We start from the raw sequence: 26,455 nt of genomic DNA, 5'->3' as shown, positions 1-26,455 counted from the left end.
CCCTCCTGGGCATGTTCCCTGGAGACAATGTCCCTGCGCCACACCTCTTCTCTCCCCCAACGCCTGTCACCTCCAGGGTCCACTCATCCTTTGACCCCCACGCGGGTGGTTAGTTACTGGGGGGCGGGGGACTGTGTTTCCATGCAATTGCGTGGACCTGTGCCCACTCGGGGATGCCCAGAGGAAAGGACCCCACACGGGATGGGTTCAGTGGTCCTCCAGGATCTTAGAGGCTCTCATTCCCTCGAAAACCCCCTGGGAAAGTGAAGCCCTGGCCTAGGAGCCCGAAACCTCCCCCAGCCCCTCTAGGCTCTGCTCCCCTGGTGGGTCCCCGGCCAGTCCCTGCCTCTCCTGGCCTCAGTTTCCCGACTGTTCCACGAGCGCTTGGAGGAGGAGCTTCACCAGTCCGGCTAGAGTGGCCCCTGGCTCCCACCTTCGGGCAGGATGTGGCGGGGGAGCCTTGGGGGCGGGGGGGTGCTCCCACCAAAGGTCGAGGCAGGTGGAGCCTGCGCAGGTGCGCCGGGACCATGGGACTGCGCGCACGGGACCACCTCGCGGCAGGAGCCCACGACACCTGGGGTCGCACGTATCCGATCCCCACCGCCCGCTCAGTGACCCTCATATCCTCTTAGGCCTGGGACCACGGCCACTCCACCCAGGCAGAGCGGCTGGACGCAGCGGGTATGGAGACACGGGTCAAGAGGGAAACGAGACAGACCCCCACCCTGCTGACCTGGCCCCCACACTCCACTCCACTGTTCATCTGGGCGCGTGGCTGAGCAGGGGGAGGGGGAGGTGGACACCAGTCTAAGGGGGCAGGTCAGGCCGCCTTTCCCTCCTCCCCATCCCCTACCCCTGCCTTCCCGAGAGCCCCCTCTCCCCACAAGCCCCCCCACTTCGGACACCTTCACCTCCCTGCTTTCATCCCCCACACACCCACCGGAGGTGGGAGCCACCGACCCCATCTGCACAAAGAGCACCGAGGTCCCAGAAGCTGGCATAGAGCTTGCGTGTCACAGGACTCAGACGTGGCCCCGCTGTGAGTGTGAGCCCGGGTCGCTCTGACCCGAAGCGTGGGCTTTCGCAGGACCCTGAGGAGGTGACCTCCGAAGCCAGCCTTAGAGATGAGGGTGCTCTGGATGGGAGCCATGGAGCGGGGCGGTGGTAGCAGGGGGCTCGAGGGGCAGGGATGGTGGGCTCCCTGGGGGAGGAAAACACTAGGGAGGGGGGAGGGGAACTCCCTGGGGAGGGCATCTGGCCCAGTTCACTCGGGGCTCGGACATCAGGTAAGGAGTCGGGGGTCACCGCAGCTTGCCAGGTGCAGGGGACGTGACCAGGCAGTGTCGTCAGAGCCACGGCATCCTAGATGTGGAGGGAGCTCGCGGGCTTGGTATTTGCCCCCAGGCAAGCATGGATTTCCAGGCACCGGCCTGGGAGGATATGTTGCCTCAGTCTCCTCCTCTGTAGTGCAGAGCAGGTCGTCATCTCCTCCCGGGGCTGGATTCCCCGGCAGGTCCAGAGATGGTCTCCTGTCAGAGGAGTTGTTCAAGTGAGGTCTGTACCCGGAGGGGTCTCGGAGAGGGGACCAAGGGACGTGCCCCCTGCCAGCTCGGCGAATGCTCTCGTCCAAGCTGCTGATCGTCATGTCCAGGCCGGCACCGGTGATGCGGTGGCGCCCGCCGGCTGGGGGGACAGGGGCAGTGAGGAGCTGTGCCTGCGGACCCTGAGACACAGAGCTCGTGAGCGCCCAAGGCTGCCCCGGGGCGTGTGGAGGCTAAGGCTGAGCTGACGCCTGATGTCTCTGGGAAGGACCGGGAGGACAGCCTGGGCCCTGGGGTCTCCGGGGGGTGACCGGAAAGACAGTCTGGTCCTTGGGGTCCCTGGCGGGACCGGGAGGTTACCCAGGCATTGGGGTCTCCAGGAGGGACCGGGAGGACAGCCTGGGCCCTGGGGACTCCGGGGGGGATGGGAGGACAGCGCGGGCCCTGTGGTCTCTGGGAGGGACTGGGAGTACAGCGCGGGCCCTGGGGTCTCTGGGAGGGACTGGGAGGACAGCCAGGGCCCTGGGGTCTCCGGGAGGGACCGGGAGGACAGTCAGGGCCCTGGGGTCTCCGGGAGGGACCGGGAGGACAGCCAGGGACCTGGTGTCTCCGGGAGGGACCGGGAGGACATCCTGGGCCCTGGGGTCTCTGGGGGTGAATGGGAGGACAGCACGGGCCCTGGGGACTCTGGCAGGGACTGGGCTCCAAATTGAGACTCACAAGTTCCTGCCGAAGCAAGTTCCTGCCGAGTCTTCAATGAAACCGCCTTTCAGTGTACATGGTGAATTTGGGGGCTCACACATTCAAGTGCAGAGTCACAGCCAGTATAACCCGTTGACCCCCTACCCCCGCCATGGAAATAGTCACGGGGAAGAGCTCTCTGGGCTGGGGGAGCCTCCTCCCATTTCTCCTGGCCTGGGGGGACCCCAGAGAACGTCTCCATTGTTCTCTTTCCCTCCAAGGGAGGAGCTGCCCCGAGCACCCCTGCACCCTGGGTGTCCCCGCCCCCGGGTCCCCACTGCTGAGAAAGAGGCCACAGTGACCTGTGTCAGGAGTCTGGTCGGCCACCGCTCCTGGGGCCATGCCAGGCCCTGGTGGCTGCATGGAAAGGCTGGATGCCTTTGGGGCGGGGCCTCACTGGCGACCCCTCCCCCCTTCCCCACTGTGGTCTGCGATCCGGGTCCTGTACGGGTGCTCCATCCATCACCGGTACCCGCCTTGTTCCTGCCATGGGAGTGATCGCTCTGCATCACCCATTTCACAGAGCAGGAGAGTGAGGCCCAGAGAAGGGAGGCAGGTGTTTCTGGGCACAGGGCTGGTCAGCAGAGAGCTGGAATACCACCTCCGGAGCCCCCGCCAGCCCGGCAGGGACCCCCAAGCTAAGGACGAGCATTCCCCTTCTGCCTGGCCACTCATTCTTCCCAGACCTTGACAGTGGCCTGTTCCTTTTGGCCATGGGTATTGCCTGCCAACCAGGAGGGAGTCCAGCTGGTAGGAAAGGTCTAACGACAGGACACAGGGACACCTGTGAGCTACCAGGAGCCACATTGTGGTCTCTGTCCCCGAACCTGCCCTGCAGCTGGGGCCCAGATGCCCTAGGGGTCGGCACACACCAGGGTCTGGGCTGAGCAGGAGGCCATGACCTCAAGGAGCCTCCACTCGGCCCTCTCCTGGCTCCTGCCCGGTCTCACCTGTCCTCCCTGAGGGGCTCCAGGGCCCGGATCCAGGCCCCTGATGGCTGCTCGGGCTCCAGCCGGGAAAGATGTAGAGCCTGTGGAGCAGCTGGACCTCTTGGGGCTGGAGGGAGGGCCGGCCACCGACGGGGCCTCGGCTGGGGAGGATACGTGCCTCTTGGGGTGAGGAATAGGCTGATACCCGGTCCCGGGGTCACGGCTCATGTATACAAAGGGCTGAAATCACTGAGTGCCCGGGGGATGCCAGTTACGGTAGCCCCCTGACACTTGGTCATCCTGGAGGTGGCCCCCGGCCTCCCCGGGCAGCTTGCCACCCTCTGACTCCTCACAGGGCTGCAGCCAGGCACAGGCTGGACCCGCGTCCAAGGTCCTGCCAGGAAGACAAGGCGGAAGGAGGAAAGGAGAAGGGCAAGGGGAGGACCGACTTCTCCCTGCCCTGAGTCGGCCTCCACTGCTGCCTCCAGGAGCCCTGGCCCAGCCATGCCCCAGGGTCCATTCACCTGGACCCCGGAGTGGAGTCTGCGGTCCAGGCCAGCTGGGTGGGGTGGGTGTAGTCACTGGCCATCGTGTCCCCAGATGTCCAACCCACCTTGCCTCGCACCCTGAGGTCTGCCTGGCAGGGGCGGGCTTGGTTCTGAGGCTCAGGAGAGGTTTGGTTCCCAGAGCAGTTGGCAGAGGTGGGAACGTGGGTGACCAGCCAGGTGGGGAGCGGTTGGATTCATGCACATCACCGGTCCGTCTGGATCATCTACAGGTGCTGAGTGCGGGTCCCTGGCCACACCTGGCCTCCGCACGACCCATCCGGCCCTGTGGAGGGAGGCCTGTGTACCTGGGACACCTCCCCTCCACCTACCCCTGGGGGCGAGCCTGGGCCGTGGCCACACTGATGCACTTCCCCGTCTGACCCCCAGGGACAGAGGGACCCTGAGGAATGGCAAGGACTGGCCCAGGACAAGTGAGGTGTGCAGGGTCCAAGGAGCAGGGCTGGTCTCTAATCCTAGGCCAGCCTCTAACCCCACATGGGGTTCCCCCTGGGAATGAGAGCCCCTGAGTTGCTCGGGGGTCCCTATCCACCCCGCCCCTGTGAGGCTGTGACCTCTGGGCATCTCCAGAAAGGCGCGTGCACACACACACAAACACACACACACACACACACACACACACACACACATATTCTGACTGTCCAACTGGAGATCAGAGGGGAGTCCACACTGGGAGGGGGTGGGTAATACGGGGGAAAGAAGAGAAAGGCTGGAGGCAGTGGGGCCATGGGGCAGGGACATCAGGATTCCTGGCAATAGCCCGGGACCCACCACATAGGGAGGGACACATGCCGGCTGAGGGTCAGGGGTCCCCAAGGTGTCCGGGGGGATTGCCAGGAACTAGGGGAGGACGGGGCCTGGGGTCCTGTGTCCACCACGCTGGGCCCCTGGAGCTAGGAAGTGTGGATGGGGCTACGGCACAGAAGGACTCAGCCTCCTCCTCCTAAACTGGGCTGCATCGACAGTGTCCCAAGGGTCCCACAGGCTCATAGACGACTCTGTGTCCTGGGATCTTCATCCCTGGCCCTCTGTTCTCCCCTCCTGGGAAAATGCTTCCTACTCCCTCAAGGTCCTTCTGAGCAGAGGGCAGCCTGGGGGCTTGGAGGACCGAGGACCTGGGTTGGCAGCACGTGGCCGAGCAGCAGCCCCTGGTGTGGGGACCGAGGTCAAGACCCTCCTTGATGGAGCCTGGGCTCTCATTAGGAAGTAGTTCCCCAGGCAGGGCCCTGGCTGGGCCGAGGAGGCCTCAGGAGGGAGCTGAGCACCGGGCCTGGGGAGGGACATGGGCCACAAGGGAGGCTTCTGAGGGTTGTCACCTGGACCCTGGAGCCCACAGGCCCTGCTCCCGTGAGACACACAGAGACAGACAGAGTCCGAGGCAGAGAAAAAGAATGGACCCACGAGAGAGGAAGTGAGAAATTCCATGCATCGGCCCAGAAATGACACCCGGTCATCATATTCTAGCCCTTAGAACCCGGTCACACGGGCCGTCCACCCGGGAGGGGAGGGGGTGACAGAGGCACGTGGGACCAGGAATCGGGAAGGCTGGGAGCCGCAGTGGGGACCGCCCAGCACGTAGGCCCAGACCAGGCGCTGGGACCCGAGCCCAAATGTAATGGGGCCCATGGCGTGCATGTCCGGAGGGCACAGTGTCTGAACGAGTTCACCTCCACCTTCCCCCGGGCCTGGGACCCAGGCAGGAGGGGTGGCTACACCTGGACCCGGAGCAGACCCAGTCCGCGTGAGTGAGTTCCGTGCCAGGCCCACCCCTTCCTCGTCCTTCCACACTCAGGTGTGCCCACGAGCCTCATGGGATAGCAGGCACGGGACGTGTCTACAGGTGGCTCCCTGATGGCGCCCCTACAAGTAGATGCCACAAGGACCCCACTGTGCAGACGGGTGACCAGGGGCCCCGGGAGGCACAGTGCAGGGTCCCAGCACTGGTCAGGGGGAAAACCCAGGTCTGAACCCAGCTCTGTGGCCCCAAAGCCGCGGCCCCGGCTGCACCAGGCCTCGCGGGGACGTGTCTGGGTTGTGTTGGTGTCACTGTAGGGACAGGGCGTGGGGTGGAGGGGAGCCCCTTTGCAGCCTGGGAGGGGCTCTTGTAGGAGCAGGAAGCCGGGTAAGGGGACCCCAGGAAGTGACCTCACCTCCCTGGTAACAGACCCCAACAGAACTCGGAACCCGGGTCACCAGGCACCCACATTCTGGAGACAGCGCCCGACTGGGCTCATTCGTTGGGACACCTTTGCCTGACGAACATGTTCTCCTGTTGTGTGCCCGTGTCCCGCGGCTGCCGGCTCGGGGGAGCCCGTGGCCGCGACGCTTCCCGACCCTGGAGACAGTGGGTCAGGTCGTGCACAGGACGCCTCAGGTCTCCAGCTCGCAGGGACCCAAAGGTAACACAGGGAGACCCAGAGACAGCCAGTCCAGCCTGACACCGCTCTGATATGACCTGTGTGGCCCCAGGTCCCCTCCCGTGTGTGTGTGTGTGTGTGTGTGTGTGTGTGGAAGGAGGGGTCGTGTGTGGAGGGCCCACCTGAGCAGGTGCAGGCTGATGAAGGGGTCAGATGCCTGGTGGGTGGGTCATGCTCACACCCCAGGTCAAGGCTGGCTAGGAGGGACAGGGTGTGCCGGGGTGGCCCTCTTGTCCCCAACGTTCATCCCGAGCCCTGTAGGTGGATGTCACTGTGCTCCGGGTGCAGGTCTGTGCACACTCAGGTCTGTGTCCGATCTGAGAGCTGCAGGGGGAGAGGGCGGAAGGACACTGAGGTGGCCGGGCGGGGCTGTGATGTCTCCGGGCCGTCCGCGGGTCACTGTCTTTACAGAAATCAACCGATGAAATCGGGAAACGATTGGCGGAATCCCGATTCACCTGCCCTACAGAGTTGTGCGTGTGCCCCGTCGCCCAGGAGGGCCACGCTGGACCCGTGGAGAGAGTGGCCGCACGCAGGTCTCCGGAAGCAGGGCCTGGAGTTGGCCTGGGAAGGCCTCCTCCAGCGCCCCGGCCCCGCCGTAAGGTCTTCGTTCACCGGTCCTGGGACCAGTACTTGGAGTCCCCGGAGTCAGAGCCCGAGGGTGAGAAGGCTGGGGGAGGGCGATGGGGGTGCACGGGGCCCGGGTGGTGCTGGGCCACCCTGGGAGGAGCCCCCGCGGGCTGGTGTGGGGCCAGGAGCGGACTGAGAGCCCCGGGCTGCGGACTGCAGGGTGCAGAGGTCCTCGTGTGGGTTCCTGGCCACGGCTTCTCGGGGAGGCTCCGGGGTGAGTTGTGTCTCTGCAAAGGCCCCTGGAGAGGCCGGCGCTGGGTGGGGTGGGGGACCTTCCCTCCTCTCACCCTGAGGCCTTGGAGCCGCTGCAACCATCACTCTGTTTTCTTCTCAAGAGTCCGGTGCAGGAGCAAAAGCCAGGTCGGCCCCAGAGCCCGGCCCAAAGGCATCAGGGGCCTCGGCGTATCTGCAGGCAGGCGAGGTATCTGGAGCGACCCCTGCAGGGGCCCGGGAGCCAGCAGGGGACCTGGGACCTGTGCGGGCACAGCGGGCACCTGAGCAGAGTCAGCTGGGTCCTGCTTCTGCTGGTTCCACTGTTCCCGCTTTTGCTCCCAACACTGCTCCTGCCATCGCCCTTCTCCCCGCCCCTGCCACTGCCCTTGATCCCGCATGGATGTCGGCCAAAAATCAAGGGGTTGAAGACCTATACAGGGTGCTTTTTTTTATCTTATTTTATTTTTTGTTTATTATATTTTATTTCAAATTCATTCTCCAATCCCTGACCCCGACCCCCCACCAAAATGTCTCTTCCTCTTCTCCCTTATCCTTTTTCTCTTGTATTTTTTAGCTGTTATGTTATTTGTTCATTAGTTATAATCTATATTAATCTTCAATAAAATGTTTTATTTATTTTACGCTGTGCAATTCCTGAGCACTGGGTACGCTCACAACGCTGTGAACCGCGCCACAGAATTTTGCTGCAGAATATCTCGATCCCCAAGGGTCACCGTGTACCCAGAGCCCTCACTCCCCTTTCGTGCCCCCTCCAGCCCCTGGGAACCCCCAGTCTGCTTTCTCTCCGTGTCCCGTTACCTAGTCTGGAGGTTTCCTTCAAGTGCAATCTTGTAAGAGATACCTTTGGGTCCGCACCGACTTTTCAGATGGGACAGATTCATTTTTGTACTTTGTGGTCGTTTGAAGGAGACTTTTTCTCGTTTGATATTGAAATCACAATGGATTAAAGATTAGGGGGGAAAAAGGAGGCCCCTTCGGTGACAATGGTCTCGGGGTGGAGACCCGTGTTTGTGCCGTGACTCCACAGCCTGACGCCAGACAGGACACGGCTGGTCCTCCCGTGGCCCAAACAGAAACCGGGAGATGCAGAAGGCCGGACGGTCACACTGCAGCGGGGAGAGCATCCCTCACGACCCAGGGCCAGAAGGTTCACAGGCCTCTGGGCCAAATAATGCGCCAAAGCCAGTGCGTTCCCCGGGATGGAGGCCAGACCCGTCCCAGTCCAAGGGGAGGCGACCCCCACGGGAGGAAGCGTCAGAGATGCGGGTCGTCCCGGGGAGGGATGCGGGCAAGTGAAACCCGAGGGAGGCAGCGCTGGGCACCTTCAGACGGGCAGGTTTCTGGTCTAGGGACCGGCAGCCCAGGTGACAATGTGAGGAAGCAGAGGCCCCAGCCGCTCCCCAGCGAGAAGTCCTCGTCCTGCAGGGGACCGGCTGGCCCAGTACTGGGAGAGCCCCCAGAGCCCCAGTCGGCCCTTCCCCAGCCCCATGTGGGGCCCCAGGCAGGTTGGTCAGCTCTGCTCCCCTGATTCAGTGGGTAGGGGCCCTCGGCCGGTGGTGGGATCCCCCAGGAGGAGGGACCCCGAGCCCCAGGATGCCAAGATGCACGCCTGCTGGTAGGACAATCCAAAGTCAAGGAGATGGGCTTCCTGACCCAGCTCGTCTTACTAGTGACTCAGGCTGTGCTATTAGCCCTGGTGTCCCCATCTGTGACATGGGGACGTAACGGGCCTTCAGAAGGGTTGGCGCATTCCCTGAGACATGAGGTGGAATCGTGGCCTGGTGCCTGGAGGACATAAAGGGCCACCTGGAAGGCTGTCCCAGAGTCCCCCAGGGCACAGGATTCCGGAAGCCCCTCCTTGGCCCCTGCCTGCTGTCCCCCTTCTGGGAACACTCAGCGTTGTTTGCGGAGGAGGTGGAGACGATCCAGGAGGTCAACAGGTCCCACGTGGAGGCAGGTCAGCGCTGGAGGGACAGAAGGACGTGTCCCGTGCCCCCTTCCAGGGCCCGAGCTGTGACGCCCTCTGACCTGACCTGGTGTGGACCCCGCTTCTGTGGTTTCACTCCCTCCCTCCATCCCTCCCTCCTTCCCTCCCTCCTTCTGTAATTCAGCCGGGGATCTCAGGTGCCTGCTGTGTGCCGACCACCGTGACCTCATCGGTTTGCACAACCCAACGGGGTCCCCCACGTGGCATCTTCCTTGGCACGGTCTCAATGTTCCTGGCCGTGTTCCCTCTGGCGAGTCTGGGAGGGAGGCCTCTGCCCATGTTCCCGGCAAGGAAACACGAGTCCAGAAGGTCTAGACGACCTGCCCCAAGTGCCAGCGTGTGGAGCCTGGACAGAGGGTGGTCCCTGAGCAGAGGAGGACTTGGGCCCACGCAGCCCGGAGGAGGAGGGGGAGCACCGTGGCGGCCTGGAGCTCAGGGCTTCTGGGAGACGGTGTCCTAACCAGACTGGCTCTGTCCCCAGCGCCGTCGGGGTACCCGCGCCCCCTGGGGCACGTGGCCCTGGCTGGCAGGAGAGGAGGTGCCTCTGCGGCAGGACAGAGCCCTCAGGCAGAGCGGAGGGTCGCAAGTGCTCCCAAGGGGCAGGTGGACTCGGGCGCCCTGAGGTGACATCACCGGGACAGCGGTGCCTGCGGCTGGGGTCCCCATACCTGTCCCCTCCTCGGGCCCAGCAAAGGCCCGTCTGCATGGCGTTTACCCCCAAACACAAAGTCTGGGCCGGGAACCACCCTCTTCAAGGCCTTGTCCCATTCTCTCTGCCCACCTCAAGTTACAAAAATGGACAATAGTTCAGGTGGTGGTGGATGCCCAGAGATGTGTGTGTTTTCTGACCCACGTTGTGACGTCGCTGTGTCCGGCCGGCCGTGGAGTCGCGGAGAAGCAGTTGGAACATCTGGCAGCCACCAGGACCCGGCCCTGCAGGGGGCGGGGCTTGGCTCCAGTGGAAGGTTGGCGACCCGCCCACCGTTCAGTTCTGCAGCCCCCGCTCCCCGAGCCTCATCATTGCTGCTCCGTGAAGCTGCTACTGTTTGCTTTTCGGGGCTGTGACTTGTCTGAACCGCGTGAGGTCTGTTTCCTTTGTTGTGTGTGGCCCCTGGAGTCTGTGCGGCCAACTCAGGGGTCACTCAGCGGCCGGGCAGAGAGGTCGCCCGCGTCTCTAAGTTATAGAGAGGAGGTTCCCACAACCTTGCCCTCGGGTTCGAATAACGTTGGAGCGGCTCAGAGAACTCAGACAAGCCTGTCACCTCCTAGATCGCCCGTTTGTCACACGGGACAGCACTCGGGACCAGCCGGGCGGAAGGGATGGGGAGCACAGGGCAAGGTGGAGCGGAGGCTCGGAGCCCCCCTGCTCTCTGCCCATCATCTGTGCTTCCTGACCGATCGGGTCCTTCCTCCCAGCTCATCTCGTAACGCCAGCCAAAGACCCTGAGGGCAGCCAAACTAACCCTCAAGCAACAGGGACGGACGTCCCTGACATCAGCAAGACCCCGCGGGATTGACCCCAAGACAGCGATCGGCCCGACCTTCACTGTCCACCTCAAGTACCCATGACCATTGTCCTAGATTGTCCTCATGTAAAATCCTAGGAAACAAATAAAACTTCACAAGGGTGGGGGGGGGGGCACCTGTCATGATCTCGCAGCTTGTGAGTTCGAGTCCCGCATCAGGCTCTGTACTAACAGCTCCGAGCCTGGATCCTGCTTCCGATTCTGTGTCTCCCTCTCTCTGCCCCTCCCCTGCTCGTACTCTGTCTCTCCTGTCTCAAAAATAAATAAACATTAAAAAAATTAAAAAAAGAAAGAAAAAGAGAGAGAGAGAACCACCACCAGGACTGTCTGCAGCACCTTGAGATGTCAGCCCCCCGTCTTCCCAGCGCCGGCCTCACCGAAATGGATCCTTTCTTGAGTCACCACCCTTTCCTGTGTCTCTCTGCCCTTGGCTTTTGTCAGCGGTGAGTGGCCGAACCTGGTCTGTTGGGACCCTCGAAGCCAGTGCCCAGCACACTCGGGCCCCGTGACAGTAACCGAGCATGTCACACTCTCTGCTATCTCCACGTGTTCACCAGTCGGATGAGCGTTCGGGGAGGCTTCATTACACGGGCACGATTGATTGGATCACTGGTCACTGGGGACCGAACGCCGTCTCCGGCCCCTCTCCCTCCCCAGAGGTGGGGGGAGGGGATGGAAAGTTCCAGCCATCTAATCGCAGGGTTGGCTCCCCCAGCAGCCAGCCTCCCCCCTCAGGTAGAGTCCAAAAGCCACCCATGAACACAGCGAAAGGCAGTGTCACGGTTTTCATCACTCAGGAAATTGGGGAAATCTGTGCCAGAAACAGGGGCGAAGACCAAATATAGATTTACCGTGAAGCACAGTATCACGGTGCGTATTCAGTGGTGCACAACCGATGCCCAGATCTTTTGCATCTTGCAGAACCGGAACTCTATACCCGGTGGACAACAACTCCCGGTCTCCCTCTCCTGCCCAGCTCCCCAAAACCACCCTGCTCCTTCTGCTTCTGTGAGGCCGACCACCCTACATGCCTCATCTCATAGAAGTGGAACCATGCAACGTTTGTGTTTTCGTGACTTGCTTAGTTCACTTAGCATCCTGTCCTCAAGGTTCACCCACATGGCACGTGTCAGCAATTCCTTCCCGCTGAAAGCTGGGTGATGTACCAATGCCCGTTCCTACCACATTTTGTTCCTCCATCACTCACTGGTGGAGGTGGACACTGGGGGTGCTCCTGACTCTTGGCTGCTGGGAATTGTGCTGCTGCAAACTTGGGTGTGCAAATAACTCTTCACAATCCTGCTTTCAATTCTTTGAATGTGTATCCCGAAGTGGAATGGCTGCATCCTATGGCGGTTCCATTTTTAATGCTGGAGGAAACACCACACTGCTTTCCAGAGCGGTGGCAGATTTTACCTTCCCACCAACAGGGCACGAGGGTTCTGATTTCTCCACATCCTCACCAATACTGGTTATTTTCTGGTTTTTCTCTTTGCTGTTTATAATAGTAGCCCCATCCTAGCCTGATCGGGGTTGGGGGGGAAGTAGACTCAAAAATTTAAAATCAGGAATGAACATGGAGACATCACTACCAACCTTACAGAAATAAAGAGGATTATAAGACGATACCACAAAGAGTTTTCCACCAGCACATCAGACAGCCTAGATAAAACGGGTAAATTTCTGGGCGCCTGGGTGGCTCATTCATTAAGACTGACTTCAGCTCAGGTCATGATCTCACAATTTGTGTGTTCAAGTCCCACATCAGGTGAGCTCAATCCCCACTTCAGGTAAAATACAAGTTCCAGTGAGCCGCACTTCTCCATCTCTCTCTCTCTCTCTCTCTCTCTCTAAAAAAAAAAAAAAAAAAAAACAACAGGGGCGCCTGGGTGGCGCAGTCGGTTAAGCGTCCGACTTCAGCTCAGGTCACGATCTCGCGGTCCGTGGGTTCGAGCCCCGTGTCGGGCTCTGGGCTGATGGCTCAGAGCCTGGAGCCTGCTTCCGATTCTGTGTCTCCCTCTCTCTCTGCCCCTCCCCCGTTCATGCTCTGTCTCTCTCTGTCCCAAAAATAAATAAACGTTGAAAAAAAAAAAACCAACAACGATAAATTCCTAGAACTAAAAACACTCCCAAAAGCAACTCAAGAATAAATAATAAATCTGAATAGACCTCTAGTAAGAGATTGAATCAGGAATCAAAACCCCCCCAACAAAGAAAATCTCAGTGCCAGGATTCACTGCTGGTTAATTCTACCAACCATCTGACAAAGAATTAACACGACTTGTCCCCACATTCCTCAAAAAGAGAGGAGGGGACACTTCCTAATGCATTCACCATTGTTATCTTCTCCCTGGGGGATATTGTTCTCGTGGTTTCCTTTAGGTATTTGTGCATATTTGAAATAGTTGGTTTTAAGTAAGTCTAGAGAGTCTAATGCATGAGCTTCCTCAGGAACGGTTTCTGTCAATTGCTTTGTTTTCAACGGTCTACGGGGTCCATGTTCCTGTTTCTTTGCACACCTCAAAAGTGTTTTTTAGTTGGGGTGCCCGGGTGGCTCAGTTGGTTAAGCGTCCGACTTCAGCTCAGGTCATGATCTCATGATTTGTGAGTTTTGGCCCCGCATCAGGCTCTCTGCCGTCAGCACAGAGCCCACGTAGGATCCTCTGTCCCCCTCTCTCTCTGCCCCCCATCCATTCTTTCTCTCTCTCAAAATAAATAAATAAACTTTTTGTAAAAAGTGTTTTGGGGGAGGCACCTGGGTGGCTCAGTCGGTTAAGCATCTGACTTCAGCTCAGGTCATGATCTCATGGCTTGTGGCTTCGGGCCCCATGTCGGGCTCTGTGCTGACAGCTGGAGCCTGGAGCCTGCTTTGGATTCTGTGTCTCCCTCTCTCTCTGCCCCTCCCTACTTGCGCTCTGTCTCTGTCTCTGTCTCTCTGTCTCTCAAATAAACATTAAAAATTTTTTAAATGTTTTTGTTGAAAATTGACATTTTGAATAGTATAATGTACAACTCAAATATCAGTCTTCCCCTCCAGGGTTTCCTGGCACAGCTCGCAGTAGTTGCTACTGTAGTGACTTTTCTGAACTAATTGTGTAAAATCTGTATGCCTTGTCGTGTGTGGTCACCGAAGCGTCTGTTCTGTGAATGTAGTGCTCATTGGGCAGACATTTCCTTAAGCACGCGGAACCACCGCCTCCCCCCAAAGAAGAAAACAACCTCCAGTCTTTACAGATGGGGAGGAGATGGTCTGCAAAGATCAGGATACACCTTCCACACCACCCAGGCTGTTTACAATTCTGCCTTGACCTTTACTTCCTAATTGCAGAGTCTGACAGTCACCAGAGGGGAGAGCCGGGGCCCTTCTCAGGTCTTTCCTGAACATGCACCCAGCCCATGCACGCAAGCGTCCTAGAGGCTCAGGAATAATGGGCCAGAGGTTCTAGGTCCTTATTCCCTAAAGCTCCTCACCACTCGGCCTTTCTTCCAGTCGTTCTGCTCGGTTCAGCCATTGCCTTAGGCAGCCGAGACTAACATATGCCTTGAAATGTTTTGAACATTTAGTGCCCTCCGGTAGCCACCTCACCACTGGGAGAGTTGGTGGCCAGCAAGAAGTCACAGATGACACCAAGGGTCTGGACCCGGTGTCTCTCTCCTGACATGGGGACACCTGCGGGAGGAGCAGATACCTGACACGGACGGGTGGGCAGGGGAGGCCCGAGGCCCCCAAGGGTGTGTGTCTGGCATCTGGACTGAACAGTTCGGTTCGGATGGGGTGGGATCGGTGAGGCCCAAGGGACGGGGCCCCGGGGTCCTTCAAGCTGAGGAGGAAGATGAGGGGAGCACAGGGGACTGAGGAGGCTCAGGTTAGACAAGACAGAGCTGAGCAACTCCTCTGGGGGAAAAGTGGGTCAGGTCCAGGCTCACGGGGACAGACCTTGAGGCCACTGTGCTACGGGAAATAAGCCAGTCCCTAAAGGACCGATATTGGAGGACCCCGCTCATGACGGACCGAGAACAGTCAGATTCAGAGGGGTGGGAGGAGCAGTGGGTGCCCGGCCTGGGGAGGGGGATGGGTGTGGGAGGGTTAGGGTCTAGTGGGCAGACACAGAGTTTGGGGTGATGAAAAAGTCGTGAAGATGGACGGAGGGGACAGTTGCAGAACAGTGAATGTACCTATTGCCACTGAATTGGACACCTGAACATGGTTAACGTTATCAAGGTTTAGGGGCGCCTGGGGGGCTCAGTCGGTTGAGCGTCCAACTTCGGCTCACGGTTCGTGGGTTCGAGCCCCGCGTCGGGCTCTGCGCTGACGGCTCGGAGCCTGGAGCCTGCTTCGGATGCTGTGTCTCCCTCTGTCTCTGCCCCTCCCCGCTAGCTCATGGTCTCTCTCTCTCTCAAAAATAAATAAACCTTAAAAAAAATAAAAAAATAAAAATAAAAAGCATCCGACATAAAATTGGAGCCGTTTACAGCAGCAAGTGACCCAGAAATTGTAACAGTTGGCCAACGTCACGGAGAAATAGCAGTGGCAACGCGGACCGCCCTGTCCTTGATGTGAGAAGGGAGACGCGAGGCGGAGAGACTGCAGCACTCAGGCCTGGCCGGGGCCTCGAGGAAGCGCACAAGGCAGGTTTCCGGGACAACCCGCAATTCCCGTCATCCGCCAGAAACATTTTAGTGGCAGTGACAGGGCAAGCGTGACACCCACAACACCGCAGTGACTGAGGGAGGCCAGGGGGTGGGGGGGCTGTCCTGCCCCAGCGGGCGGCGGGCTGTGCCCCAGGCTGCCGGGAAGCCAGGCGCCAGCCAAGGGGGTCCTGATCCGGCCTCACCTTCACGTCCTGCCCGCGGCTGCAAGCGACCTTTCAACTCTGACCAGGAACCCGAAGAGCAAGGGGTCTTGCCGGAGCCGCGCCCCCCGGCAGGCCCCCGGTCAAGCCTAACTGTGCCCGTGCCGGATGCGGGCGGCGCCGGGCCTCGGCGATGTCCCGCTACTGGACAGAGAAAGGGAGCGGCGACAGGCCATCCGCTCTGACGGCTGGGGTCAGGGTGGCACCCCTGACGGACACTAGGCCAGCCCGTCATCAGTCCCGGATGCCCCGGTGACTCTTGGGCACGGTCACATACCTCAGCTTCTTCACGACGGCGGGCCAGCCCAGCAGTTGTTCGTCCCACAGGTACTCGGGGGACAGCACCTTGGTGGGCTTGTGGTCCAGCAGGTACCTGTTCAGGTGGCTCTCGTCGTGCCACACGGCCTCGATGCCGTGGGCCCGGTCGACCACTGTGGCCTGGTGACAGGCTGACGTGAGCCGCAGAACCTCGGCCACCGACCCCCCGAAAAAGCCTCCCGCGTAGTAAAAGTCTCCCTCATCCCTGGGGACGTGCGCCTGGGACTGCGGCCGGCGCTCGTAGGTGAAGGCCTCGCGGGCCGCCCCGTAGAAGCCGGGGTGCAGGGTGCCGAAGAGCGGGGACAGGATCTCCACGCCCACGTGGTCGCGGAACCTCACGTCCACGTCCGCGCACACCGGAGAGTCCACCTCGTGGAGGAAGCACCGCCGGGAGAAGTTGCGGATCATCTCCACGCGGTGCACGGACACGTCCTGCCGGCGCGAGTAGCTCCGGACCTCCAGGACCGCCACCTGCCTCCCTTCCCCGAGGGGCACGCGGGGCACATCCCCCGGCCGGTCGGTGAACACGTAGCAGGTGACCCTGTGTCCCACCATGAAGTGCTTCTCCGCCGTCTGCAGGAACAGCTCCAGGAAGGCCACGTATCTACAGGGACAGGGGACAGGGCGGGAGGAGGGTCGCTGCCAGAGGCTGGCGGCAGGAGCCCAAAGCCGGGGGCCGCGGACCTGTGCGCCTTATCGAGGAGGCAGACCCTGGGCTGCTTAAGGAACAGCCGCTGTCCTGGCCTGTCCTGGGCGAGTGTGCCCGCGGCGCCTCCCTAACCTCTGCCCCAGGGGACGGGGGACCATCAGCGCCCCATCTTACAAAGGGGAGCGAGCCTGAGGCGGAGGAGGCTGGAAACCCGTGCAGCCTCGAGTCAGCATGCTGGAGCCAGCAGCGCACCCCCGTGCCGAGCTCCCCTGGCAGACCCCCTCCACCCGCAGGACCCGCCCCTGGCAAATCCCCTGCAGGTTCCCACCTGCTGTGAGGCAGTCGAGACCCTTCGGGCACAGCTCTGGTCAACGTGCCCTCGCAGACTTCGCAGAACCTGCAGGGCCGGCCACCTGCCCCTCTTGGCTCAGTGGTCGGTCCCTGGCCCCCCAGGACTGTGTCTGCCCCTGCAGGGCCCTCCCTTGAAGGCTACTGGGCCCTCAGTCAACGGCGGGTATTCCGAGGAGGGGTCACCCCCGCATCTCCCCCAGATCAGGACTCAGGCCCAGCATGTGGCCAGGGGAGGCCAAAGAGGGCCCCTGGAGGAAGAGGGCGCTTGCTCGGGCCCCAGCACTGAACCCGAGCGTGTAAGCTCCCGGGTCCAGGTCTGTATCTCCCCAACCCCAAGAGGTTGGAAGTCTTCTCCAACCGCCTCCCATGGCTGGTCCCTCTTCGAGGGGGCTCGCTGCTCCCCACCCTGCACACAGCAGCTCCCCCGTCATCGGGCAAGTGCGGTGAGCCCCTCGGTGACAGTTTTTTGAGCAGGCCCTAAGGCTACTTCCCGGTGCCTGGCCCAGAAACCCCTCCCACAGGGAAGGTGGGCACTCCGTGTCAATAGGGGACATGCACACACACACACACACACACACACACACTCACACACACACACCCCTGCCCAGCCACCAGTCAGGTCACCAGGGGCAAGTCCAGACCCAGCCGATGTGATTGTGGGTTCACAGCTCGACTCGGGGAGTCTGGTTTCCTCTGAGGACATGCCCACCACCTGCCCACCTGTGCGCTCACTCCTCTGTCCCGGCTGTTACTGGCCATGTGAAATTCTGGAACGAAAGGTTGGGCCAGTTTCAGGTGGAATACAAAATATAGACACTGCGGGGAGGGCTGAGACCCAAGTAACACATCAGCTTTCCGGGGGAGATGTGCGTCCCCCAACATCCCCGCCCCTGCCAGGCGGCCCTGCCGCCCCACACCCTGCACGCCAGCCACGGTGTCTCCCGCCGGGGTGCTGGCCGGGGTCCAGTGTCTGCCATGACCCTAATTGTAGAGGACCTTGTTTCAGAAAATCTAGAACAGGGTGTTATGCAGACATCGTGTGTGATACCTTGTTTCCAGTTACTGGCATATTTCCTTCAGGATGTTAGAAATGAGAAAGAGAACAGTGATGGGCCCGGAGACACCCCATAATCCCACCGCTGACCTCCACCTCCCCTGGCTCCCAGGTGGGTCCTGGGCGTTTGAGTCGGCATCAAACTGGGAAAAGCGTGCTTGGCTTTCCGCGGCATCGCCCTCGGACGTCCACGCTGACGTCACTCCACGCCCAACCTCAGGGCCAGGTGGGAGACTGAGGCCAGGGACCGGCCCAGGATACGTGAGGTGGGCAGAGTCCAAGCAGTGGGGGTCTCCGTCCTAGGCCAAACTCAGTCCTCCCCTGGGGTTCGCCCTGGGAATGAGACCCCTGAGATCCCGTCGGATCCCTATCAACCCCATACGAGGTGGGGCTGTTATATCTGGATGTCCCCAGACCGTACAGGCAAGCAGACGCACACACACACACACACACACACACACGAAGACACACACACATACACACGCACACTGACCACCCAGCAGCGGCTCAAGGGGAGTCCACCCTGGAGGGGGGAGGTGACACCGGGGCAAGAAGAACGGAACTGGAGGCAGCACTGCCACGGGGCAGGGGCGCCCAGTGTGCTGGCAGCATGACCAGGGCTCATACGTGGGGTGGGGAGATGTGCCAGCCTGATGACCAGCGGGGTCTCCAGGGTACCCAGGGGGCTGCCTGGGCTGGGCACTTCCCCGGGGCACCCAGAGAAGACGGGGTTTGGGGTCTTGTGTCCGCCACCCGCCTGGAGCTAGAAGGAGACACCCCGTACTGGGAGGGGGCTACAGGACAGGCCTCAGCTTACTCCTGTGTAAATTGGGCTGCATAGACGTGGTGTCCCAAGGGTCCCACAGGCTTGTCTGCTGGCCCTGGACCTCCACCCCTGCCCCAAGATGCTCCTGGTCCTGGGAAAATGCTTTCTCCTCCCTCAAGGTCCTTCTGAGCGGAGGGCAGCCTGGGGGCTTGGAGGACCGAGGACCTGGGTGGGCAGCACATGGCCGAGCATGGACCCTGGTGTGGACACCGAGGTCAAGACCCTCCTTGTCGGAGCCCCGGGGGCTCATTAGGAAGGGCTTCCAGAGGTAGTGCCCTGGCTGGGGTGAGGAAGCCTTAGGAGTGAACGGGGCACCGGGACGGGAGAGGTGGAACGGGGGACAAGGGAGGCTCCTGAAGTCCTCACACCGCCCCTGGAGCCCGCAGGTCCTGCCCCTGTGCCCCCCTAGGGCCAGGGAGGGCTGCTGCCTTGACTACACCCAAAGACGTGTGTTTTGTTTTCTGGTTTCCAAGCCTGGGACTGTCATGCCGGTGCTGACCACCAGGGGGCAGGCTGTGTCCACTGTGCTCAGTGAAGCCTCTGGAGCGGGAAGGGACGCTCAGGGGTCAAGCTGGGCGTCCCCTGCCCCCAACCCAACTTGTACCTCTTACTATTAGTCTGCATGTCCACAGCGTGAGCTGCTCAGAGGCAGGTAGGGACTCTGAGATCCTCTCTGGACGCATTCAGCTCCTGTTCCTCTCACCCCGAGCAGGGGCTGTTGGGCCCGGGGGCCGGAGTCAAAGGTCCCGCGAGGTCCCAGCCCTCCAGGAGCTCACAGCCCAGAGGGGAGGTGGGTCAAGGCACAAGAGGGAATCCGTGTGAAAGGAAACACCAACACTGTCGGGAAATGAAGCAGGGTGAAGGAGGACGGCCAGGGGCCCCTGGGTGGGGTCTCACAGGCCTCCAGGGTGGCCCTGATGCTGGGACCCAGAAGGACAAGAGGAGCCAGTCCCGCACACGTCTGCAAGCAGTGTGCTGCGGGGACGAGCAAAGCTGCAGAGACTCGGAGGCACAGAGGGTTTGTCCGGAGAGGAGCTGAGGAGGAGCCAGTGTGGCCGGAGAGAGCTCGGGAGGGAGGAGGGCGGGCCCAGCCCCCAGCCTGGAGGATGGGCTGTTGTCTGTGCTGGGGGACACATTCACCTTACTTGGGCCACCTCACACTTTCTGTGCCAGTCTCCCGGCTCGGCTCGGCTGGGAGCCTCAGCCCCACGGTCACCCAGGAGGCCAGGGCTGCAGGCTCAGCTGAGGCTCGACTGGGGCAGGGTCCGCCTCCAAGACCGCGACCAGGCACGTGCTCTTGGCAGGATTCGGCTGGCACTGGGGGTCTCGGGACTTCTGTGTCTCAGCCTGGAGCCTCTGCAGGTTCTTGGCACTGGGCCTCCTGGGGCAGCTCATGTTATCTGCTCTTGCTTCGTCAGAGAGAGACACACACACAGACATACACACTGACACAGAGACAGAGAATGGACCCGGGAGAAAAGGAACCCGGAGACACCACAGGCTTTCATGAACCAGCTTGGAAGCGACACCCATTGTTATATTCTCTTCCTCAGAACCGGTCACACGGGCCTTCCACCAGGGAGGGGAGGGTTTGTCGCAAGGATACAAGAGGCTATGTTAGTAAAAGAGGACACATGTCAGAGAGAGAGAACCCTGTGCATGCTGTGACACCACAGCCTGACGCCAGCCAGGACACGGCCGGTCCTCCCGTGGCCCAATGAGAAACCGGGACATGCAGAAGGCCGGACGGTCACACCACACAGGGGAGAGCATCCCTCACGACCCAGGGCCAGAACGGTTCACAGGCCTCTGGGCCAAATTTTGCACCAAAGCCAGTGCTTTCCCCGGCATGGAGACCAGACCCATCCCAGTCCAAGGGAGGCGGCCCCCACGGAAGCAGGCGTCAGAGATGCGGGGTGTCCTGCGGAGGGACTCCGGCAAGTGAGACCCGAGGGAGGCAGCTGTGGTCGCCTTCAGAGGGGCAGGTTTCTGCTCTGGGGACCAGCCGCCCGGGTGACAACGTGAGGAAGCAGAGGTCCCCAGAGACAGCTGTGACGGGCTCCCATCTCCGGGAGAGAGTCCTCAGGCAGAGAGGAGGGACCGGGGGCTCCTGGGGGACGCTGCCAGCCTGCTGGGAACCGGCCCCTCTGGCTGTAGGTGCACTCAGGTGGCAGAGGGACCTGAACGGGACAGCGGTGCGTGGCCGGCCTCGCTTTCCCCATCCAAGGCCAACGTCCTCTGCAGCCCTTGCCACTCCGCCCCTCGCCTCAAAGCAAAGTGGTCTCTTCACTCAGGTTCCCTGGTGCCCGTTCAGGACAAGGATGCCTCCCGGGAAGAAAGAGGAGAACCGGCGGGGCTCACCCAGCCCGGGGGCCCTGGCAGACAAGCCGGCACTCGGCCTGTGGGCCACGGCCCTCTCCTGTCCCCACCGGCACCGTCTGCCCTCTGCCCCCTGACCCCACCTCCCAGGAGACGAATCCAGCCCGAGGACCGCCTCGGGGCCGGCCTGGGAAGAGCTGGGTGGAAGGACAGGTGAGGGAAGACACAAGGGGTGTTCTCGACTCCCAAATCTGACGACCGAAGTCTGGGAGGCGAGAGGAAGATGGGAGGAAATGCAGGGTGCGCATTTGCACGTCTTCCTAAGAGGAGAGGTGGGTGGGTGACCCAGGGACTGGGGCGGAGACCTGACGCCTTCAAGGGAGCCGGGAGGAGGATCCGAGAGAACCAGAGCAAACCCACAAAAGCACAGGGGCGGCAGGAGGTGCAGGAGACATACGTGTGAGGGTCCTCCAGGGTCCCCACCCTTCGCTCTGTGTGTGTGTGTGTGTGTGTGTGTGTGTGTGTACGATGGTTAAAAACCTTTGTGAATATGGCTTACATGTCTTCTCAGGGTGAGGAGGGCCATGGGGACAGCGCTCCCCCTTGCTGGCAGTGGGTGAGAGGCCGTACCACCTCCTGGGTGGGTCTGGGGCTCCCTTTTGGGATCCAGGTGGGTGCACACAGCGGGGAGCAGACAGGGTGCTGAGGGCAGGCATGGACGCATCCACAAAGGAACAAGGACAGAAGCGGTTTCTGTCAATGACAGCACCTTACGCATATCAATTCACCTGGTTATTCGAGAGAAGGTGAACATCCACTACGTTGCGGGAAGGTTCTGGGGACTTGGACTTAGAGCAATGAGCCAACCTAGTTCCTGCTCGCATGGAGCTGACTAGAGCAGGGAGGGGTTCACTGAGCAATTCTGGTGACAGCCATGTGGTCTCGCTGGGATCAGGGGGCTCGTCCAGCAGCTTACGACCAAGCCAAGTGAGGCCCGCGGTGGAGGGGCTATGCCCGAGCTACCCCGGAGAAGCAAGCCTCGGTTCCCTTGGCCTGTCCTTAGATTTCCCATCTGTCAAATGGGTGTGTAGGGAAACACGCCTCTCGATTTGTCTGTGAACGTGGTCTCTACTCTTCCAGGCAGATGAGGAAGAACTTCCTGGTGGTCGGTCTCCCCGCTGGTAACTCCAGGAGAGGGGTTGACGTCACCAAGGGGATGGGGCGGCACCCCCGGGGGAATGGCTAGGGATCCTTTTCTGGTTAGCGGCCAAGCTGGACCGGGAGCCCTGGCCTCCAAACTCCGTCCTCAACCTCCCTACCGCCCAGATCCTCCCGCTTCATCCCTTGCTGTGACCTCCGCCTGAGGTCCCGGAAGAGGCCCGGGAATGTCTCCCAGGAAGGAGGGGCTCTGTGGTCGAGCATGTCTTAACCCTGGAAGGAGCAGGAAGACAGGGCTCCCCAGACCTTAATCTCCAAGGGCAGGTGGGGGCAGGGCCTCTAGCCCAGTGAGTGCATGCACCTCCCTTTTCTTACCGGAGGGCAGAACCTTCTGTCTGGAGCAAGGGCCAGCGTTTTCCAGGGAGCCCAGCAGACGGCTCTGGAAAGCTCAGGGTAGACCCAGACATCCACGTCAGACCCCGCGGGGCCTCGGTACCGGGACCGGGCGACAACAGGAGACGTGTCTCTGTGGACAGATGCCAGGTCTCAGGCCACCTGCCACGGGCTCTGCCCTCGAAGTTCTGGGTGACCTTGGACAAAACCTCAGTGTTCCCTGCTATAAAAAGAAGCGATGGGTTCCTCATGGGCTCGTCAAGCGGTGCTTCTGGGATTGGGGGTCGGGCCTCTAGGGGGCCGTGGACGTTCGGGGAGTCCACGCCTCATCCCGGTGTCACCCTGAGCAGCTCTGTCCTGTGTTTGCCACACAGGGCTTCTGCCTTAGGTACCGTCGGGATGGCGTACGCCCGCCCCCGTATAGGTGAGGTTTGAAACCGTAAGGGCAGGTGAGCGCTGGGCCAAGCCTGTCCCTCCGGGTCTCTGCCCCTCTGTTCCGTGTTGTCCTGTGTGCTCAGGGGGGACCAGTCGGTATGCAGGCTGGTGGCTCGGTCTACAGGAGTCCAGCTGAACCTGCAGGTCATTCTTTTACCAAATCCCATGGTCCCGCACTCGCTAAGGCCTGGCCTCGACCCACAGCCCCCATCCTGTCCCTGATCCCACGCTGGTCACGGGGAGCAAATCTGCAAGCTCTTCTGAGACCAGCAGGCCGGGACCCCAGGAGCAGACCCAGGGAGAGGAGAGGGCTCCCCCTGCATCCGGCAGAGGAGCTGAGGGTGGGGCAAGGGGCCCAGACCCACACGTGAACGAGGGCATGTTCGGAGGGGCCCGTGTGCCCAGCAGGCTCGCCCCGGGCTGGAGAGAAGGCCTGGCACTTTGGAGAAGGCTGGGAGGGACGAAGGTCCAGCCTCCCTCATCCACTGTGGGGGTTGGGGCCGCCTTGCCATTCAGGCTCCACAAGGTGGGACCTGGGGCAGGTGGTCTGGACCTTCTGGACTCGTGCTTCCTTGCAGGGACATGTGCAGCGGCCTCCCTCGCAGACTCGCCAGAGGGGACACAGCACAGGAAGATTCAGACCCTGCAAAGGAAGATGCCACGTGGGGGACCTATCGGGTCGTGCTCACTGGAGAGGTCACGGTGCTCAGCACACAGCAGGCACCTGAGTTCCCCAGCTGAATTAGGGAAGGAGGAACGGAAGGAGGAAGGGAGGGAAACCATAGAAGTGGGGTCCACACCAGGTCAGGTCAGAGGTCCGGTCAGAGGGCGTCACAGCTCGGGCCCTGGAAGGGGGCACGGGACACGTCCTTCTGTCCCTCCAGCGCTGACCTTCCTCCACGTGGGACCTGCTGACCTTCTGGATCATCTTCACCTCCTCCGCAAACAACGCTGAGTGTTCCCAGAAGGGGGACAGCGGGCAGGGGCCAAGGAGGGGCTTCCGGAATCCTGTGCCCTGGGGGGACTCTAGGACAGCGTTCCAGGTGGCCCTTTTATGTCCTCCAGGCACCAGGCCACGATTCCACCTCATGTCTCAGGGAATGCGCCAACCCATCTAGAAGGCCCGTTATGTCCCCATGTCACAGATGGGGACACCGAGGCTAATAGCACAACCTGGGTCACAAGTAAGACGAGCTGGGTCAGGAAGCCCATCTCCTTGACTTTGGATTGTCCTACCCGCAGGCGTGCATCTTGGCGTCCTGGGGCTCGGGGTCCCTCTTCCTGGGAAACCCTACCACCTGTCGAGGGCCCCCCCCGAACCCAGGGGAGCAGAGCTGACCAACGTGCCTGGGGCTACACATGGGGCTGAGGAAGGGCCGACTCTGGGCTCTGGGGACTCTCCCAGTATTGGGCCAGTCGGTCCCCTGCAGGACGCGGACTTCTCACTGGGGATCGGCTGGGGCCTCTGCTTCCTCAGGTGGACACCTGGGCTGCCGGTCCCCAGACCAGAAACCTGCCCGTCTGAAGGTGACCAGCGCTGCCTCCCTTGGGTCTCACTTACCCGAGTCCCACCCCGGGACGGCCCACATCTCTGAAGCCTCTCCCACGGGGGTCGCCTCCCCTTGGACTGGGACGGGTCTGGCCTCCATCCCGGGGAACGCACTGATTTGGAGCATTATTTGGCCCACAGGCCTGTGAACCGTTCTGGCCCTGGGTCGTGAGGGATGCTCTTCCCCCTGTGGTGTGACCGTCCGGCCTTCTGCATCTCCCGGTTTCTGTTTGGGCCACGGGAGGTCCAGCCGTGTCCTGTCTGGCTTCAGGCTGTGGTGTCATGGCACAAAAAGGGGTCTCCACCCCGAGACCGTGCCCATTGTCACCGAAGGGGCCTCCATATTCCCACCTAATCCCTTAATCCATTGTGATTTCAATATCAAACGAGAAAAAGTCTATTTCAAACGACCACAAAGTACAAAAATGAATCTGTCCCATATGAAAATCGGTGCGGACCCAAAGGTATCTCTGGAGAGATTCCACTTGAAGGAAACCTCCAGACTAGGTAACGGAACATGGAGAGAAAGCAGACTGGGGGTTCCCAGGGGCTGGCGGGGGCACGAAAGGGGAGTGAGGGCTCTGGGTACACGGTGACCCTTGGGGATCGAGATATTCTGCAGCAAAATTCTGTGGCGCGGTTCACAGCGTTGTGAGCGTACCCGGTGCTCAGGATTTGCACAATGCAAAATAAATAAAACTTTTTATTGAAGATTAATATAGATTATAACTAATGAACAAATAAAGTAACAGCTAAAAAGTAGAACAGAAAAAGTATAAGGGAGAAGAGGAAGAGATATTCTGGTGGGGGGTCGGGGTCAGGGATTGGAGAATAAATTTGAAATAAAATATAACAAAAATAAAGTAAACACCCCGTGTAGGCCTTCAGGCCCTTGATTTGTGGCTGGCATCCATGTGGGAGCAAGGGCGGGGGCAGGGGCGGGGAGAAGGGCAGTGGCAGGAACAGTGTTGGGAGCAGAAGCAGGACCCAGCTGACTCTGCTCAGGTGCCCGCTGTCCCCGCACGGGTCCCAGGTCCCCTGCTGGCTCTCCGGCCCCTGCAGGAGTCGCCCCAGGCACCACCCCTGCCTGCAGAGCCCCCGAGGCACACGATGCTGTTGGGTTGATCTCTGGAGCCGCACCGGCTTCCGCTCCTGCCCCGGACTCTTGAGAAGGAAACAGAGTGATGGTTGCAGCGGCTCCGAGGCCTCAGGGTGAGAGGAGGGAAGGTCTCCCCCCCACCCAGCGACGGCCTCTCCAGGGGCCTTGGCAGAGACACAACTCACCCCAGAGCCTCCCCGAGAAGCCGCGGCCAGGAACCCACACCAGGACCTCTGCCCCCCTGCAGGCCACAACCCGGGGCTCTCAGTCTCTGCTCCTGGCCCCACACCAGCCCGCGGGGGCTCCTCCCTGGGTGGCCCAGCACCGCCTGGGCCCCGTGAACACACATCTCCCACCCCAGCCTTCTCACCCTCGGGCTCTGGCTCCGGGGGCTCCGGGTCCTGGTCCCAGGACCGGTGAACCAGGACCCTGTGGAGGGGCCAGGGCGGTGAAGGAGGCCTTCCCAGGCCAACTCCCGGCCCTGCTTCCGGAGACCTCCGTGTGGCCACTCTCTCCCTGGGTCCAGGGTGGCCCTGCTGGGCGACGGGGCACACGCACAACTCTGTAGGACAGGTGAATCGGGATTCCGACAGTCGCCTCCCGATTTCATCGGTTGATTTCTGTAAAGACAGTGACCCGCGGACGGCCCGGAGACATCACAGCCCCGCCCAGCCATCCTCAGTGTCCTTCCACCCTCCCTCCCCGCTGCTCCCAGATTGGACACAGACCTGAGTGTGCACAGACCTGTGCCTGGGACACAGTGACATCCACCACCAGGGCTTGGGATGAACCTTGGGGACGAGAGGGCCACCCCAGCACAACCTGTCCCTCCTAGCCAGCCTTGACAGGGGTGTGAGCCCACCAGGCATCTAACCCCTTC

General features: G+C 61.1%; 1 protein-coding gene across 1 annotated transcript; it reads right to left on the bottom strand.

Moving 5' to 3' along the window:
* Positions 1 to 15,617: 15,617 nt before the first annotated feature.
* Positions 15,618 to 20,017, bottom strand: LOC115499153 (histo-blood group ABO system transferase 2-like). The gene is made up of 3 exons (XM_032595529.1): positions 19,877 to 20,017; positions 18,424 to 18,559; positions 15,618 to 16,434 (listed from the first exon to the last, which is right to left on the bottom strand). The coding sequence occupies exons 1-3, from the start codon at positions 20,015 to 20,017 to the stop codon at positions 15,659 to 15,661; spliced, it is 1,053 nt and encodes a 350-aa protein (XP_032451420.1). The 3' UTR covers positions 15,618 to 15,658.
* Between the last annotated feature and the right edge of the window lie 6,438 nt (positions 20,018 to 26,455).

Source organism: Lynx canadensis, chromosome D4 (assembly GCF_007474595.2).
Source record: "Lynx canadensis isolate LIC74 chromosome D4, mLynCan4.pri.v2, whole genome shotgun sequence".
NCBI lineage: Eukaryota > Metazoa > Chordata > Mammalia > Carnivora > Felidae > Lynx > Lynx canadensis.
Note: the sequence above shows the minus strand (reverse complement) of the source record. Positions and strands in the feature narration are given on the sequence as shown.